This window comes from Polypterus senegalus, chromosome 13, assembly GCF_016835505.1.
Source record: "Polypterus senegalus isolate Bchr_013 chromosome 13, ASM1683550v1, whole genome shotgun sequence".
NCBI classification, from domain to species: Eukaryota; Metazoa; Chordata; class Cladistia; order Polypteriformes; family Polypteridae; genus Polypterus; species Polypterus senegalus.
In genome coordinates this window covers 145,873,367-145,891,561 of record NC_053166.1, presented here as the reverse complement: position 1 = coordinate 145,891,561, position 18,195 = coordinate 145,873,367, and the positions used below count along the sequence as shown (strand labels likewise).

Here is an 18,195-nt window from a genome sequence, read left to right as displayed (position 1 = left end):
CAAAGGGTGACCTTACAAAGACTTAAGGTGGAAGGTGGCATGGCTTTGCTCTACTGGGCAGCAAATAAACAAGCTATAAAACCTGGACAATGACACAAACAGATGAACAGACACAGGCTTGGTCCGCAATGGAAATATAATCCTGCAGTACTTCTTTATATTCCTTGCTTTGCACCCCAATAAGTGCAAATCATCGCCAATATACTAACAACCCAGTTGTTCTTTTCCTTTGATTTTCCTCTTTACAATATTTGTCTCGTAATTTGTCTTAGTTGAAGGATGGGGTTGATGTTCTGATTTTGATTCTCTGCTTGTCTTAAGTTTCCTCTCCCAGTCAACCCTTTAACACTGGGAGCCTTCTTTGTAAGGCCTAACATCAGTATTGAATACAGGCACGTGTGAATGAATGGGCACAATTTTAGACAATTTTGAGGAAAACATTAAAAAGTGATACAAGTGTGTAAAAGGCAGTAGAAAGTAATGACCACCCCAGTAATTTCCTATAACTCGTCCAAATGAGTAGGTATGCAAATATCCTTCATTTGCATTTTATGCATTTTATTTTAAACAAGTGCAAAACTAAGATCTTCTTTGTGGTTTTTGTTTTTGGTAAGTGGCTTCCGTCTTGCTTCTTTGCTATAATTACTTAATGGATGAAGAGGTTTCTCAGTGCTACATGAATGAGCTCCATCTCTGCAGAGGACTCTTGATGGTCTGTTAGTGTGACCACTGGGTTCTCGGTTACCTCCCTGACAAAAGCTGTTCTTACCCGTTTACTCAGTTTGGCAGGATACCAGACGACCAACACTAGAAAGAGCCATTTTTGTTGACAATTATTGATGCCACCTTACTTCTGGGAACGTTCAAAGCTTTACGCTTTGTTTTATCCCCTTGCCTTGATCTATGCCTTACCAGAATTTGATCACAGAGGAGTACAGAGAGTTCCTTGGACTTCATGGCTTGTTTTCTTGTCCTGATATGTAGGGTGAATTGTGGGATATTACAGGCCCAGGTAGATGTCTGCCTTTTAAAATGATGTCCAATCAGTTCACTTGGCCATGGGTGAAGTCCAATCAAGTTCTCAACAGGATGCCCTTGACCACAATCCAGATTGCCACAGCAAAGGGTCTGAATACTTGTAGTAATGAGAGATTTCAGTTTGTTTTTTATTAATTTTGCAAACATTTTTGAAAAAATGTTTTCCCATTGTCATGAGAGGTTATTGATTGTAGACTGATGGGCAAAAGTTGGAAATCATAGTAAAGTGTTATGCCCAGTAGGAGGTGTTGCAGCATCCCAAACCCCAGACAGAAGTCCAAGCTGTAAAAGCAAGGTTTATTACATAAACTAGGCTGACCTGCCTTTTAAGGCGACCGACTTTTAAGTTGACCACTTCTTAAGGCAATTCAATATGTAGATCAATTTGATATTTTATACAAACTCATTAATTTGGTTATATTGCATTTGAGCGGTATTACTTTAATACTCGTAGTTTCTGTTATTTTTGTGATGAAATTTAAACTTTTTTTCTATATTGAGGTCGCCCTTTTGAACCCCTGATATTTACTACGCGGTGAGGCATTTGTACTCCATCAACATTAATTATTTCCAGAGACATAATTTTGTCTATTTTTCCAGCGCATCCTGCACAAAAGCAAGGGAACGATGGAAGCACCAGAACTCTGCTCACATCGTGTCGCTTCGTACCGCAAGCTGCAAGTAGTAAGTCTGTGATAAGCGGAATACCGCTACGCTTTCCACTCACGGGACGGAAGGACAATCCCGACCGCTTTTATATAGTAAGAAAGAAGAAGAAGATATCGCACAGTCTGGAGTAGAAAATCATCTTTTATCTGGAAAAACGAAAGTACATCGTGCATTGCAAAATGGACGGGGCGTGTGTGAAACTCTGCGCCTGCGTAGCACTCATGGGATGGAAGGACAATCCCGACCGCTTTTATACAGAAGGACACCCTACAAAGGCTTCCTTATGATAGTGGCAAAAGCACAATTCAATGATTTCCTTTTCTTTCTTTCTTTCTTTCTTTCTTTCGTTCATTCCTTCGTTCTCCTCCACACCTCCCAGACAAGCTTTGTCTGTCCTCTACACTCAACTCCAACTCTACCAAGTCTGTCCAAGACTTAGGAGTACTTCTTGTGCTATGGCATATCTTGTTGGAACTACTGTTCTTCCAGATCAAGTAGGACTCTATAAGTCCCTGCAGCACCCACTGGCAGAACTCAACAGGGCTGCTTCACAGCACTACAGTTCCCAACATGCCCATTGGGTGTTCATTTGGGTACCAAGGCCCAGGGATGCTGACATTAGATTATGGAGTCCTCCCTGACTGTACCATTATGTTATCCTCCTGGATGGGAAAGGAGTCCTTTATCTAACTCTCCACAAACTGTTGACTCCTCCTGCCAAATGCATGGCAAACACTGGAAGTCTCTTGTCTCTTCATTCTTCTGGAATCCAAGCCAGGTAATGGACTGGGACCAATCCTGGCAGAGATATTAGGCCAGGCTTACCATCTATGACATTGTGGCAAAAAGTGAAGGGGTCTGAATACTTTCTGAAGGCACTAGGCACTGTATATACAGTAAGGGTACTATAACAGCTTATCATACAACTGTAGTGACTTAGGTATTGACAACTGATAGAAATGTCTTAGGAAGAAATATACACTACCAGATAGATAGATAGATAGATAGATAGATAGATAGATAGATAGATAGATAGATAGATAGATAGATAGATAGATAGATAGATAGATAGATAGATAGATAGATAGATAGATAGATAGATAGATAGATAGATAGATAGATAGATAGATAGATAGATAGATAGATAGATAGATAGATAGATAGATAGATAGATAACACTGTATTTACCCCCAGGGGGCTTTTTACAAAAGCTCTTTAAATAAATACATACATAAATAAGCAGATATGTAGGTAAATTAATAAAAAATAAAAAACTGACACACTTCTGCTGAATAATTGATGGCCTGAAAGTCTTCAGTGTTGGTGTGTCAGAGAGAGGATGTACAGCAGTGTTCATAATGACACTCAATTTTGTATTCATTCTCTCCTCCTCCGCTACCTCCAGGGGGTCCAGACTGCAATCTATAACTGAGCCTGCCATTTTAATGAGTCTGTTGATTCAGTGGGCCTCTCTAGAAGTGATGTTATTTCTACTTGTAGAAGATATGAAGGATATCACCATCCACATTGAAGGAACACAGTCTCCTAAGAAAAAAGAGTCTGCTCTGCCCTTTCTTCTACAGTTCCTCTGTTTTCCAAGACCAGCTTAACCTGTCATTAATGTGGACCCCCAAGAACTTATAGCAGTGGACCACCTCTACATCCACCCCTTGAATAGTGGCCGGACGTGGAGGCTCTGAAAGTCAATAAGCAGTTCCTTGGTTTTGCCGATGTTGACATGCAGACAATTCTTTTTGCACCAAGAAGAAAACTTCTCCACCTAACTTGTCTCCTCTGTCTCGACCTCTTTATCAATACACCCCATAACTGGTAAATCATCTTAGAATTTCTTCAATTTACATGGCCTGGTGTTATATTTGTAGCTGGAGGTGTAGAAAGTGAAGAGAAAATTAGTCAGGACTGTTTTTTGTGGTGCTCCAGCGTTGCTCACATTCGTATCAGAGCCATAGTTCTCAGAGTCTCAGAAACTGTGATCTACCTGACATGCAGTCCATTACCCAGGACACCACAGGCTCCTCCATGTTGTATCTAAGTATGAGAACGTACCAGCATGGCTTAATCTTAGGGAACATTTGTGTCGGTTAAAGTTGACATCATCTGTTTAATGAGCATGTACTACAAAGAGCAGTTTTCACATTTCTGACTACCACACTTAACCATTTTATTAAGATAGTCATTCCACCAGGTCCTCAACTATTAGCCCCTCAAAATGAGAAATAAGTTTGAGTTGATCAACCTGCAATAAAAATCTCACAGCCAAAGGTCCACAGCTGTCAGCATTATAAGCGTCTTTGGCTGACTACAAGCTTTCATGACCTGGGACCATGTCTGCCTTCTGTCAGTTTGCAGTAGTGCTGGTATCAATAGCAAAACAATCACTAAGTGTGCCTTTGAATGCTCTTTGAGAAAGACACAAGCCATTTTGTATTTACTTGAAAGGGTGTGTTGAAGTGTGCAATTTACCTGAAAGGGTGAGTTTTACTGTGCACTATTACAGGGTAATATCTACCTTGAGCCCAGTGTTTCCACAATAGCCTGTGGGAATCTGATTGTTTAAAACTGGTCAGAGCATGGAGGGATGAATGGGCTCCTAAATTTCTTCAGTCTTCTATCTTTTAAATGAACTATTAACAACTAATTTAGTCTCTGTGTTCACATGAAGTTACACAATGTTGTATTAAAGAAATGAAAGAAATGCTTACCTCCAAAAAGAAACAGGATTCCAGTCATCATCAACAGCATATAGGCTCTGGCCAAAATACTTAGAAATCCAGCCATCCCACCAAAAAGCATCAGAATTAAGCTGAGGGGCAGCAAGACCACAAATGTTCCATGCATGTCTGAAATACAAAGTCAGGTTCATATTGTACAGCTGTGCACTGTATAACATTTGTACATCTTTTTACATGATTTGCTCCAGTATTTGCCATTGAAACTTAATTGCATATTAAGAAATAAAAAATAGATCCCCAAGGAGAGGAAGCAATTGAGACCATTTTGGACATTTTTAGAGTTTAGTCATAATCCAGTTTTGTTAGATTATAACTAAACTCTTCCATATCTTGACTAGTCAATATTAAAATGTGTAACCAGTAGGGGGTGATGCAGCACCCCAGACACAAGTCCCGGGTGTAAATATAAGGTTTGTTATAATAAAACACCTTGCAAATAGGCTTCTTTGTAATAATAAATACCAGCACAACTCTCCTCTTCTCTCTTTTCCTTCTCCTTCCACTCCTCCAGGTGAGCTGTCCATCTTCCACCTGACTCCAACTAGCCTAGATGAGATTGAGTGGCTTCTTTAATCAGAGACCTGGGAGTATTTTTGGTGCTAGAGGTAGGCTATTGGAAGCACTTCCAGGTTGAAAAGAATTCCCCGAAAACAGGGATCACAGTACCCCCTACTGGAACCCATGGAACCCAACAAGGCTGCCCCATGGGACTACAACTCCCAACATGCCATGTGCATGTCCGTACTTGTAGCGTCACCCAGGGACCTAGAATGTCGGGGGAGCATGTCTCTAACAGATTGTCTCCCCTTGTACTTCTATCACACTGGCTTGCCGGCCAGGTATTGTTCTTCGGCCCAACTCTGCCGGGATGCCAGCTTACCCCCTACTATATTGGCATCTCCCGCCTTTCTCCTGGCTGAGGCAAGACTATCCTCACCTTCATTCTTGTACCTCTCAAGGGCTGGCCTCCCATCCAGGTAAGGAACCTTGCCCCATTCCGACCAGGATGCCCACTCACATGTGCCGTTCATCACAAATGACATCAGTGTCTGCCCATTGAGCTGTAATGTAGTGCTATAGAAAAAAAGAAAGGACCACCATCCCAACCCATCACTTGCAGTCATATTAAGAATGCAAACTTTCAGGAAATGTATGAATTGTAATATGCTTTCTAAACATAGAGAAAATATAAACATTTTTAACAAAAGAATCATACATTCTGCATAGTGCGTAGCCCCTTCAAGATGTTTCAGATCAATATTATAAAATTATTGCCCATTGGACCACTGGAGCCTGCTATCTCAGAATACAGAACATTCCAAACATATAACTGATTAGATGAATGGAAAAATAAAAGGATAATCGCAAGAATTTAATGGATTAAAAGATTAAGTTACCATGACAACTCAGCAGACACCATTCTGATTGAAAATTTCAAATTAGATTTTCTCCAGTAATTAGAACGTTCCTTTAAATCCTGTTCTTCCCCACAAGGATATGTGACTGACAGAAAACCTTTTTCCTTTAAGCTACCTGATTTGCTTAAGTGACTGAAAATGGACAATATGACAAGACCACCGGGAGACTTCCATTGAAGTCCAGACAGACACCATTTGTTAAACAAGTGGCAGAAATTTTAGAAAGGTTACAAAAGAGTAGTAGGACAGGGCTAGAGTTGAAAAACTGCAGGACAACAGATCATTCGTCAGTTTTTAATGAAGATCATTGAAATTAAAGTTGGTAACCAAAAAATTCGAAACCTGAAGTGTGCACAAAAGTTTTCCTTACTAAGTCACTCATGTGATGGATGGCCAGGACCATCACCCGACCGGAACGCCAGCTGGGTGGAAGGACCGAGGTAGAGAACCTCTTTAGGACAGTATCCTCCCTGAAAAAGGTAGGCTCTCTGGGTTGCTACTACACCACGGGTCCCTGCAGGGCATGCTGGGAATTGTAATTTGGAGCAGCCCTGTTTGGTTCCATGAGTGCCGCAAGGGGGTGCTGCAGCTATAGGTGAACCCTTTGGGGCACCACTTCCACCACACCTGGAAGTGCAGCCTAGAAGAAGGTCAAGGAAAACCTGAGGCACTTCCAGGTGCATTATAAAAGAAGCCGCTCCACCATCAGTCAGAGAGCCAGAGTCGGAGCTGGGAGGAGGTAGAGCAACACTCAACTGGAGGAGGGCAGTGCACTGGTGAGAGGAATTGGGAAGAGGTATTGTGTTTTGTGGAGAAAGACAACCTGTCTTTGTGCTTGTGTTACTTTGTGGAGGATTTAGTGAATAAACCATCCTTACTTTGAACCCAAGACTCTTGGTGTGATCGAGTTTAAGTGCTTGGTTTTATTGACCCCGGATTCCAGGACACTCATTTTTTTTTAATAAAGTTGAGATGCGTTTGAATGTGAGCACCCATCTTATATGGCCATCATGATGTCACGGGTCACGTAGCACATCTGTCACATGCCTAGCAACACAGCCAGACCAACAAAATGTCATTGCCTATGCGTCTGCCAGCTGATTACCTACATGTATAACAAACAGAAGGGGTGTCCTTCATATGGATGCACATGTACAGTAGAGCTGTCCCAGGTGTTTTTGAGTTGTAAGGAACTGAACACTTTTGTTCAGTAAAACTGATGTCACATTAAACAGATGTCACATTACACAACCTCTACTCATAGGGAATGTCAGACTTGTATTTGGTGATTTTGTCGCCGGACCGTGAGAATCAATGTCAGAGAATTGCTGCCTATGTCACATTTAGTGGTTACTTGACCACTATTTGACATAGTCCTGCTCTCCCCTTTTTCTTATTGCCAATAACGTTGCTGCCTGATGGAGCCAGTACTGTATAAAGGGTTAACAGGTTCAGCAGGTTCTGCCACAGTCTCCTCCCTTTTTCTTTTCATTCTGTCATGGTACGTAAAATGCAAATCATTCGAAAGATGAGCTTCTCTTCCGTTTGTGAGGTCCAAAACACCAGCATTCTATATTCCTCATAGCTGCATTATATGCATTGTACTATTAGATGAACATTATTACCACAATGAATTTTAAACGAAACAACTCAGATGCAGTTGAAGTGCAGACTTTCAGCTTTAATTCAGTGGGTGAACAAAACGATTACATAAAAATGTGAGGCGACTAAAGTTTTTTTTTGTAACACAATCCCTTCATTTCAGGGGCTCAAAAGCAATTGGACAATCGACTCAAAGGCTATTTCATGGGCAGGTGTGTTCAAGTCCGTTGTTATGTCTTATCAGTTAAGCAGATAAAAGGCCTGGAGCTGATTTGAGGTGTGATGCTTGCATGTGGAAGAGTTTGCTGTGAACAGACAACATGTGGTCAAAGGAGCTCTCCATTCATGCAGGTGAAAGAAGCCATCCTTAAGGTGCAAAAACAGAAAAAAAACATCCGAGAAATTGCTACAATATTACGAGTGACAAAATCTACAGTTTGGTACATCCTGAGAAAGAAAGCAAGCACTGGTGAACTCAGTACTGCACATAGACCTGGATGTCCATGGAAGACAACAGTGGTGGATGATCGCAGAATCATTTCCACAGCCAGCCAAGTGAACAACACTCTCCAGGGGGTCGGCGTATCGATATCCAAGTCTACCATAAAGAGAAGACTGCATGAAAGTAAATCCAGAGGGTGCACTGCAAGGTGCAAGCCACTCATAAGCCTCAAGAATAGAAAGGCTAGATTGGACTTTGCTAAAGAACATCTAAAAAAGCCAGCACAGTTCTGGAAAAACACTCTTTGGACAGATGAAACCAAGATCAACCACTACCAGAATGATGGCAAGAAAAAAGTATGGAGAAGGCGTGGAACAGCTTATTATCCAAAGCATAGCACATCATCTGTAAAACACGGTGGAGCCAGGCAGTGTGATGGCTTCGGCGTGCATGGCTGCCAGTGGCACTGGGACACTCGTGTTTATTGATGATGTGACATAGGACAGAAGCAGCCAAATGAATTCTGAGGTGTTCAGAGACATACCGTCTGCTCAAATCCAGCTAAATGACGTCACATTGATTGGGTGGCGTTTCATGATGCAGATGGACAATGACTCAAAACATACAGCCAAAGCAATCCAGGAGTTTATTAAAGCAAAGAAATGGAAAATTCTTGAATGGCAAAGTCAGTCACCTAATCTTAACACAATTGAGCAGGCATTTCACTTGAAGACTAAACTTCAGACAGAAAGGCCCACAAACAAACAGCAACTGAAAGTAAAGCCGCTGCAGTAAAGGCCTGGCAGAGCATTAAAAAGGAGGAAACCCAGCATCTGGTGATGTCCATGAGTTCAAGACTTCAGGCTGTCATTGCCAGCAAAGGGTTTTCAACCAAGTATTAGAAATGAACATTTTATTTCCAGTTATTTCATTTGTCCAATTACTTTTGAGCCCCTGAAATGAAGGGACTGTAATAAAAAAATGCTTTAGTTGCCTCACATTTTTATGCAATCGTTTTGTTCAACCCACTGAATTAAAGCTGAAAGTCTGCACTTCAACTGCATCTGAGTTGTTTCATTTAAAATTCATTGTGGTAATGTACAGAACCAAAATGAGAAAAACATTGTCTCTATCCAAATATTTATGGACCTAACTGTATTTCCAAATTATCGTGAGCTCGCCCCCTTTTTATGACAGCCAATAATGTTCTACCTGACTGTGCAGGTGTTGTACCAAAACTGTCCAGTTACAGCACTGGGGTTGTCAAACTACCACAGCTGGAAGCCATGGAAGTCGAATGAAGTCTGCAACAGAAAATCGCTGAAAATATCACATCATTAATACAATTAAGATTAAAATGGGATATTCAGCCCAACAAGCTCATCCATCCTATTCCCCTAGATTATCTAAAATGACATCAAGTTGAGATCTGAAGGTCCCTAAAGTCCTACTCTCCATCACACTATTTGAAATTTTATTCCATGTGTCTATGGTTCTTTGTGTGAAGAAAAACTTTCTACAATTGAGGCACATGTTGCATGTGTGACAGAGCATTGAAGCTCTCAGCTTTGGATAAAACCACCTTCTGGAAATAACAGTGAACATTAATAATGGACACTCAGGACTTGATTATCTGTCAGAATCATACAAATTAGGACACGGATTAAACACCTTCATTTCAGATGTCAGAACTTTTCCAAGAATGCTGGCAGCAAATTATGTATCTCAGGGAAAACAGCTGACAGAATAGTAATAAGTGGCTAGGAAACCTGCTGGTCTTTGCTTTTACCAATTCAATCATTCGGATAACCTCAGCGAGAGTAATAATTTGTCAGAAAATCATCTCCAACTACACTGCCGGTCGAATGATTTAGAACTCCTCAATTTTTCCAGTTTTTCTTCACATTTAATCAGTTGGAATGCAATGACTAACTTAAAATTACCTGCCAGAAGCTTAGATTCAAAGTTTATGTTAGCAAAAACTGAAAAAAAGAGAATTTCAGAATATTACAAAACGGGCCTTCTTCAGGGAACAACTAATAGGTTACAACCTACAGATATTCTGCCAAAATTAAACTAAATAAAGTCTTGCAAGTTCAAGCAAACAATGTGCACACGTGTCCCAATGTCTGTCGATTACTTAAAAACCCGCTGTCTGTCTTAAAGCAAAGTTGGAACAGATTGTGTTACCACACCTTCTGAAGTACTGTTTGGTACAATATTCCAGTGATAATGAATAAACCATCCTTACTTTGAACCCAAGACTCTTGGTGTGATCGAGTTTAAGTGCTTGGCTTTTATTGACCCCCCCGGATTCCAGGACACTCATTTTTTTTTAATAAAGTTGAGATGCGTTTGAATGTGAGCACCCATCTTATATGGCCATCATGATGTCATGGGTCACGTAGCACATGTGTCACATGCCTAGCAACACAGCCAGACCAACAAAATGTCATTGCCTATGCGTCTGCCAGCTGATTACCTACATGTATAACAAACAGAAGGTGTGTCCTTCATATGGATACACATGTACAGTAGAGCTGTCCCAGGTGTTTTTGAGTTGTAAGGAACTGAACACTTTTGTTCAGTAAAATTGATGTCACTTAAGACTGTCTGTCTTAAAGCAAAGTTGGAACAGATTGTGTTACCACACCTTCTGAAGTACTGTTTGGTACAATATTCCAGTGATAATGGCAAGCAAACGGCATTTAACAAATGCAATGAGACAGAGCATCATTACCCTCAGAAGTTTAGGCTTTTCATTTAGAGAAATTGCAAAAAAGATCAAAGTGTCAGTGAATACAGTGGTGCCCTACACAATTCAAAGGCAATTGAAAACTGGACAAAACTCTGATAGGAAGAGAAATGGCAGAGCCAAAGTCACAACCCAATCAGAACACACGTATCTGAGGGTAACCAGCTTGCATAAGAGGTGCCGCACAGCAAACAGTGCTGAGAGCGGTTGTGCTGTGAGGCGCCTATCATGGAAGCTAGTAGTGTAAGTAGCCTAGCAAAGACTGTACATTGATACACAAAAACGTTTTGGTGATTATGACAGACAGCTTCAAGCTGAAAATAAAGATAATTTCAGATTGATTTATCAAATAGGAATCTGGAGAAACATGAAACTCACTCTTATAGAAAATAGTATGTTTAACCACTTAATGATGCTGACACAATGCACTGGTTAAATTGAGCTAAAAATGTATTGCTACTGCTTTTCATTTGTACTCAGCATCTGATGCCTCTCGTGTTGTTGTGCAACAGTAGTCGGCCAACATCGATGGATTCAATTTGACTCGATTCTGCTTTTCCATCATTGCAATGTCCTGGTCAAACCTTTTAACCATGTTCGTCACTGACTGCACAGAGATTTGCAGGGAAGAAGTCCAAGTGTGAACTCAGAAAGCGAATCTTTAGTGACATGCTGAACTTTGTGTTTTTGCTTGCTTATCAAACAGCTCAACATAGTTTGGTACTCTGTAGTTCCCAAGCAATTTCTCAACGACATCTTTGAATGCCTTCCATGCAATTTTCCCCACTAGAAGATCTTCAAACCAATTTTTGTTGATGATGGGTCTGATTTGTGGACCAAGAAAAATGCCTTCCTTAATGTTGACATCAGTTATTCATGAAACATCTACCCCTGGATGTGTGGGAAGTGACATCAGTCAGCTTCTTGTTGTTCTTCTAAACTGCATGGGAATAGCAAGTGTGCCCCCTCATGGTGTGGGGTGGTATTGCTTACCTTGATGGAGAATGGAAGGTGTTCTAAGCACTTGTGTTTGACAAGTATTAGAAGTTAAGGGGTTTAATATTTGTATTATGTATTATTATTTATTAGATTGTATAATATTTAATATTTGTATATTATCATGGCACCTGGGAGCTACAGTACAATATGGAAAGTTACTTTAGGCACACAAAGGACAAGTAGGAATTTGGTTTTGTGTTTCAATAGAAAACAAAGAAACAGCCATTCTGCCTAATGATTCAGACCTTGATTGGTGAAAATAGGGAGTGAGACAATACAGAATAATGCTGAGAACTAAAGGAGCATCCAAAGTAGCAAATGGTCCCTCATAATCACCAGGAGCTCAATACAGCCCAAAACAGTCTGATTGAGCTTTGTTCTGTTGGCTTTTCCAGTTCTGCCAATGAAAAATGTGCAGCTTTTTAACAATTGAAAATGGCACAGATGATGAATGTGATATGTCTTCCAGAAAATATTAAAATGTATTTATGTTGCTCTTAAAAATGAATCAGAGTTTAAACAGAACATTTATCAGCTTCTCTGTGACCAGTCACAGATACTTTTTGTTCAGTATTTGGAGAGAGATTACTATGCAGAAACGTTTGGTTCAATCATAATAACTTGAACAAAATGAGGAATATTTACATCATTATTCTCACTTGTGCCAAGCCCCTTCTGTTCAGTTCTGAGCAAATAAAAGGGATTTCTGATTTGAACATTGACAATCGATCATTCAGCTTCCAACACAGATATCTTAAAAACTATTTCTTTTATTTCATATCTAGTTTTTCACTTGTTTCTGCGTGACACGTCTTAAGATGTTGCAATAATGAAAACTTCATTTACAATTTTGTCTTTTCTACTGAAGACTGATTAAAAATTAAGAAAAATCTGACATTTGTTTTATGGCAGAAATGTTATCTTTTAAATTAAAAAAAAAAAACAGACCTCATGTTATACAGTATTCTTTATGGTGAAGATCATTCCACCTTGCTTTGAATACATCTGTCTTGTCCTTCATGTACAAGGAAGATTATAGAGAGGTGAAGTTAAATACAAGATTTAATATGAGTATGAAAGTATGAAAGTAATTCTTCTTGTAAGAATGCATTCTCAAAATGATCACAACTACTGTACTGTCAAATGAGTTTAAATATGTCTGGCCAGTAGCAGTATAGATGCAGACATATTGGCTCTGCTCTCTGCTATCCATTTGTGCTCTTCTAAGGTAACATGTTGTAATCATATTCAAATGATAGATAGATAGATAGATAGATAGATAGATAGATAGATATATAGATAGATAGATAGATAGATAGATATTTAGATAGATTTTATTTTATTTTTATTTTTAAAACAAACTTTATTGAATAAACACAGGAATAAATACAAAAAACACAGTAAATCAAACTCAATCTTAAGTCTTACAAAAACACGTACACACATTCCTAATGATGAATATTCATTTTAAACCATTACATATTCATATATATATATTTATCTAATCCCTCTTGTTTCCACCCTCCAATCCCACTTATTCTCAATTTATCAACCCAATTTATAAAGTAAAACACCAAAGTCAGAGCACAAATTGCAAATTATTATTCATCACATACACAAAGCACATTATTCACGCACCACATTTCCTTAAACTTTGCTAAATTATTTGTGGACTTATAAAAATTAAAATCCACTAATATCCTACTCTCACATACTTTTCTAAAAAAAACAACATCTTCATTTCCACTCCCAGTAATCTTGTTTTTACGGGTCTTCCATATTGACAGTTTTGCTTGCCCGATAATAAAATTAATTAAGTTCATATTTTCTCTGGTGTGTTTAGTAATTCTAACCCCAAACACAAACACCGTGCCATTATACGGGACCCCCAGCCCTTCTACTATTCTTTCAATTTTACTAAAAAAGGTCTGGAGCCTCTCACAATACAAAAGGCATGATAAACACTTTACCTCAGACCACAAAAGGGCAGCAATCTGAGACCCCGGACATATAATCGATAAGAAGGAGTTCACCGCTAGTATCCCATGTACCAACCTCCACTGCAGGTCTCCCACCCTACTGGCCAATGGCGGCTTGTACAACGACCTCCATGCGGGGTTCAGTCCTTGAGGGGCTCCAAGCTTGTCTCTCCAAGGTGTGTCGTGTCTTCTGTCCTCAGCTGCTCCAGGTTGTTCACCTTCACACAAATCCTGTACAGCTGTTTCCCGGCACTGTAGGTAGAGATAACGCCTCTAGAGAACTTAAGGCTAAAACATTAGTCTCACCATCCCTCAGTTCAGCAGCCGGAGACACAGTAAGTGTTGGAAAAGGCGTTTCGTCAATTGGCTTCAGTTGTGATGAGAAAATTCCGTGCAGGAGTGTCATGGATTCCCTGTCCATTGATGATTGTACCTGCCACAGAAACTTCTCTATTAGCGGACTGAGTGCACTCCTGTCTCCACTGCTACCACTTGTGCACTTTTCCAAGTGTAATTTTCCCAGTCAATTATGTCCTTTATTGTGGTTATTCCATGTATTATGAAATGATTAATAAAGTTTTCAGAAATTCCTGTAGCAGTGCCAACAGCAGGATTGTAGAACAGTGGTTCATGAAGGACCCAAAATGTGGAGAGGTCATCACAGTCCTTTTTATCACAGCAGTTGCCACGCTGCTAAAGGCTTTTATAAAACTCTGGCACCTGTAAAGTCTTGATCTTATCTAAGTGGCACAGCAGTAAACTTTTCCCAAGTCCCATATGCCTGGCCTGTTTAAAGAAGAGTACGGCTAAGTTCATCCACTGGCTCTGCTCAACAGGATACAACAGTTTTGAATGGTCTGAAGGCGGAAAGCAGCAATCCTGCTGGTAATGTCAATAAGTCCTTGTCCGCCTTCATCCAATGGTAAAATAGAACGCCCTTCTGTATCCAATGGGTACCAGTCCAAAAAAAATCCATGATCGCCTTCTGTATCTGCTGAACAAGCAAAGGTGGAGGTTGCAGACAAATACACTTATGCCACATGCTGGAGGTCACCAGGTTATTAATGACCAGCATCCGTCCTCTATAGGATAACTGAGGGAGTATCCACTTCCACTTGGCAAGCCGAGCTGTAACCTTGTCCAACAGACCCTCCCAGTTCTTTTGGATGTAGTGGTCATCTCCAAGATGGACTCCCAGGTACAGGAAGCCTCCAGTTGTCCACTGCAGACCTCCTTCCAGTCGAGGAGGACTACATCCTGTCCAGTTCCCACCAGCACTGCACTACTTTTGTTCCAATTCACTTTAGCCGAAGATGCTTTGCTGTAATTCCTCAGACAATCAGTTAATTTGTCCAAATCCTTCTGGCTTGTGATGACCACAGCAAGATCATCTGCATAAGCAGTGACTTTCACAGGGTCCATGTTGCAGTTGGGGATGGAGAGACCAGTCAGCACCTTCCTCAGGTGCACCAGGAAAGGCTCCAGCGCCAGAGCATATAACATGCCGGACAAAGAACAGCCCTGTCTGACTCCTCTTCTGACACTGAAAGGTGCACAAGCCACCATTGACCTTTATGATACCAGAAATGTCACTATAAAGTAAGCGAATATATTTAATAAAAGACCCCCAAACCCAAACGCCTTCATGGCATTCCATAAAATGAGTGACTGACCCTGTCAAAAGCTTTTTCCTGGTCAAGAAAAATAAGACCAGTCTGAAAACCAAACAGTTCTGCAGCAGCCAAAATGTCCCGAATTAAAAAAATGTTATTAAAGATGGACCTGCCAGCCACGCAGTAATTCTGATCAGGATGCACCACTCTCCCTAAAACTTGGACCATCCTGTTGGCTAAGGCTTTAGAGAGAACTTTATAATCAGCGCATAAGAGAGACACAGGCCGCCAGTTCTTAATGAGACACAAGTCTCCCTTCTTCGCAGCAGCGTGATCACGGCTCTACGGCAGCTCTGTGGTAACAAGCCAGTTTAAAACTCCACGGAACACTTCCAATAAGTCCAGGCCGATGACATCCCAGAACTCTTTATAAAACTCCACTGGTATTCCATCGATTCCAGGGACCTTCCCTGTTTTCAGCTGTCCCAGGGCTGTGGTGAGTTCTGCAAAGGTCACCTCCTATTTAGCTGCCACATCTGCATTGGGCAGCTGCGTAAGTCCTGCAAAAGGCCTGTTGGTGTTCACTGCCACCATCTCCATCTGCAGCAAACAGAAGTTCATAAAATTCGCGACCACCTGCCTTATTTCACTGGGCTCTTGTGTCTCTCTGCCATCGGGTGTTCTTATGCAATGTAAGATTTTACTCTGCGAGTTTTTTCTCTAAACCAAAAAAATATTGAGTTGGTGCATCCATCTCAGTCAGTCGTTGAAATCGGGCCCTCACTAAAGCCCCCTGAGCTCTGGTCTCAAGCAGGTGGCCAACCCCAGTTTAGCAGAAGTCAGGCTCGCCTGAAGCTGCTCATTTGGACCCTTCTCTAGAAGCTGTTGAAATTCAGCTATTTTAATTTCTAAAGCTGCCATTTCTGACCGCAATACTTGGGTGACATTTCTGGTATACTCCTGACACAAGGCCCGGATGTGACTCTTCCCAACCTCCCACCACTGTTGTAAGCTGGTGAACTCCTTCTTCATAGCCTTCCAGCCTCCCCAGAAATGAACAAATAACTCTTTAAAATTCTGATCTTTAAGGAGGAGTGTGTTAAAATGCCAGTATGGACTACGGGTTTTAAATGTTACAAATAAGTGTACAACACACCAGACTGTGATCAGAGAATCCAGTAGGCACAATAGAGCACACCTTAAATAAACCTAACAGGTGTTTGAAACTATAAAATGATCGAGTCTGCCATTGAGATCGTATTTCCACTCGTCCTCCCCCAGGTGTATTGCCGACAGGCCCCATTTTTTGCCCTCCATACATCTTCCAGCCCAAAGTCCTTAATTATTTTACCTAAAGCTCGTGCTGAGCGAGGGTGCGGTTCTAGTCCATTATTTCTGTCTATTCTGGTATCAAGTGTACAATTAAAATCCCTCCTAACACCACCACTTCTTCAGGGTCACACTTGGATAAAAGATCTCCTAACTTGTTAAAAAAGTGGAGCCTCTCCTCACCCTCATTCGGGGCGTACACGTTAATGAAAGTGACGACACTGCCTTGAAGTTTCACCGTCACTTTCAGGAGTCTCCCTTTCACCAGCTCCTCAGTACTGCAGACTTCTACTTGAAGTCCTCCAAGAAATAAAATGGCCACTCCAGCACTAACATTTGTCCCATTACTAAAAAAAATGTCCCCCTTCCAATCTCTGCTCCACTCCCACTGATTTTGCTCATCAATGTGGGTTTCTTGTAGAAAGGTGACATTCAAGTCTTTTGTCTGATAAAATCAAACAATGCGACCCTCTTATCTGGACTTCTCCCACCGTTAATATTTAGGGTTCCTATGTGTACACTTGCCATGGTAACAGAATAGATAGATGAACACACAATAAAACACAGGGACCACCACAAAGACTGTGGAGTGGATTTAACAGGGGGCTTAGCCATTAGGTGGTGTTTAGATTGGACTGTTTTCTCAGTTTACTTGTTAAATTCTTTAGCCTCACGAGCTCTTTCACGTCAAACATCGCTGAGACTGCTTTGTCTCGTCGCAACCCGCGGACAGACGATAGAAAGAGGTCAATGTCAGGGAAAAATTCGGCCACGTCCACCCCCTTTTTTCCGGCGGTATTCACCAAAAACTCTTTCACACTTTGAGCGCTGTAACCCCCCCTGGCTTTTAACTCTGGGGGCTCCGAGGCAGCAGACCCATCGGAGATATTACCGTCGTCATGCTCTTCCCCGACACTCCCCGCATTTGAGACGTTATCGGCCGTCTCCGCGAAGACGGGAAAATCCTCCTGACAAGGACCATAGGCGGGATCCTCTCCAACGACCCCGAGCCCTGACTTAAAACAATTTTCTTTCGTGCCCGATCTTCTCTTTCTCCTTGCCTTTTTTGAGCAGGACGTTTAAATTCACTTTTTTCCTCTGTCTCGTTGCTGCCTCCCTCGTCCATATCAATGTCTCCCCACACACTTTCTGCTGCAGCCGCTGTTTGATCTACCGTTTCACTACCGCCTTCATTCGGCTCATCTCTGGGAGGCACTTGATTCTCCTGCCCTTCAGCTCTAGTAGCATTTTTATTCTTATCACCTTGCGCCTCTGCGCCATCAGCCACAATTTCGTGATCTTCCACTTTCTGCCCCTCTATTTCTGTATTTGTACGGCTAGTTTTCTTGTTCCCTGTGTTTCTCAGGACACTGTTTAATTAAATGTGCTTCACTCCCGCACCAAAACATTTCATTTCGTTAGAAGTGACGAAAATCACATAATCGAAACCGTCCACTCTAAACTTCATTGCCACATTTAATTCGTCATCCATTCTATTTAAAACCATAAAACTTGTCTCCTAAATGACAAGACATGTTTTAAATCTGGCGATTTACACCCTAAAGGAATGTGCCGAATTTTCGATACCAGACGCCCAT

At 41.1% G+C, this 18,195-nt stretch overlaps 1 protein-coding gene across 2 annotated transcripts in view; it reads right to left on the bottom strand.

Annotated features, from left to right (window-relative positions):
• LOC120542976 (transmembrane protein 114) overlaps positions 1 to 18,195 on the bottom strand; it is a 127,737-nt gene that overhangs the window by 40,380 nt on the left and 69,162 nt on the right. For both annotated transcript variants that reach the window (XM_039775755.1, XM_039775756.1), the window contains exon 3: positions 4,431 to 4,568. In XM_039775755.1, coding sequence (XP_039631689.1) covers positions 4,431 to 4,568 — 138 coding nt within the window. The remainder of the gene's footprint in view (positions 1 to 4,430; positions 4,569 to 18,195) is intronic.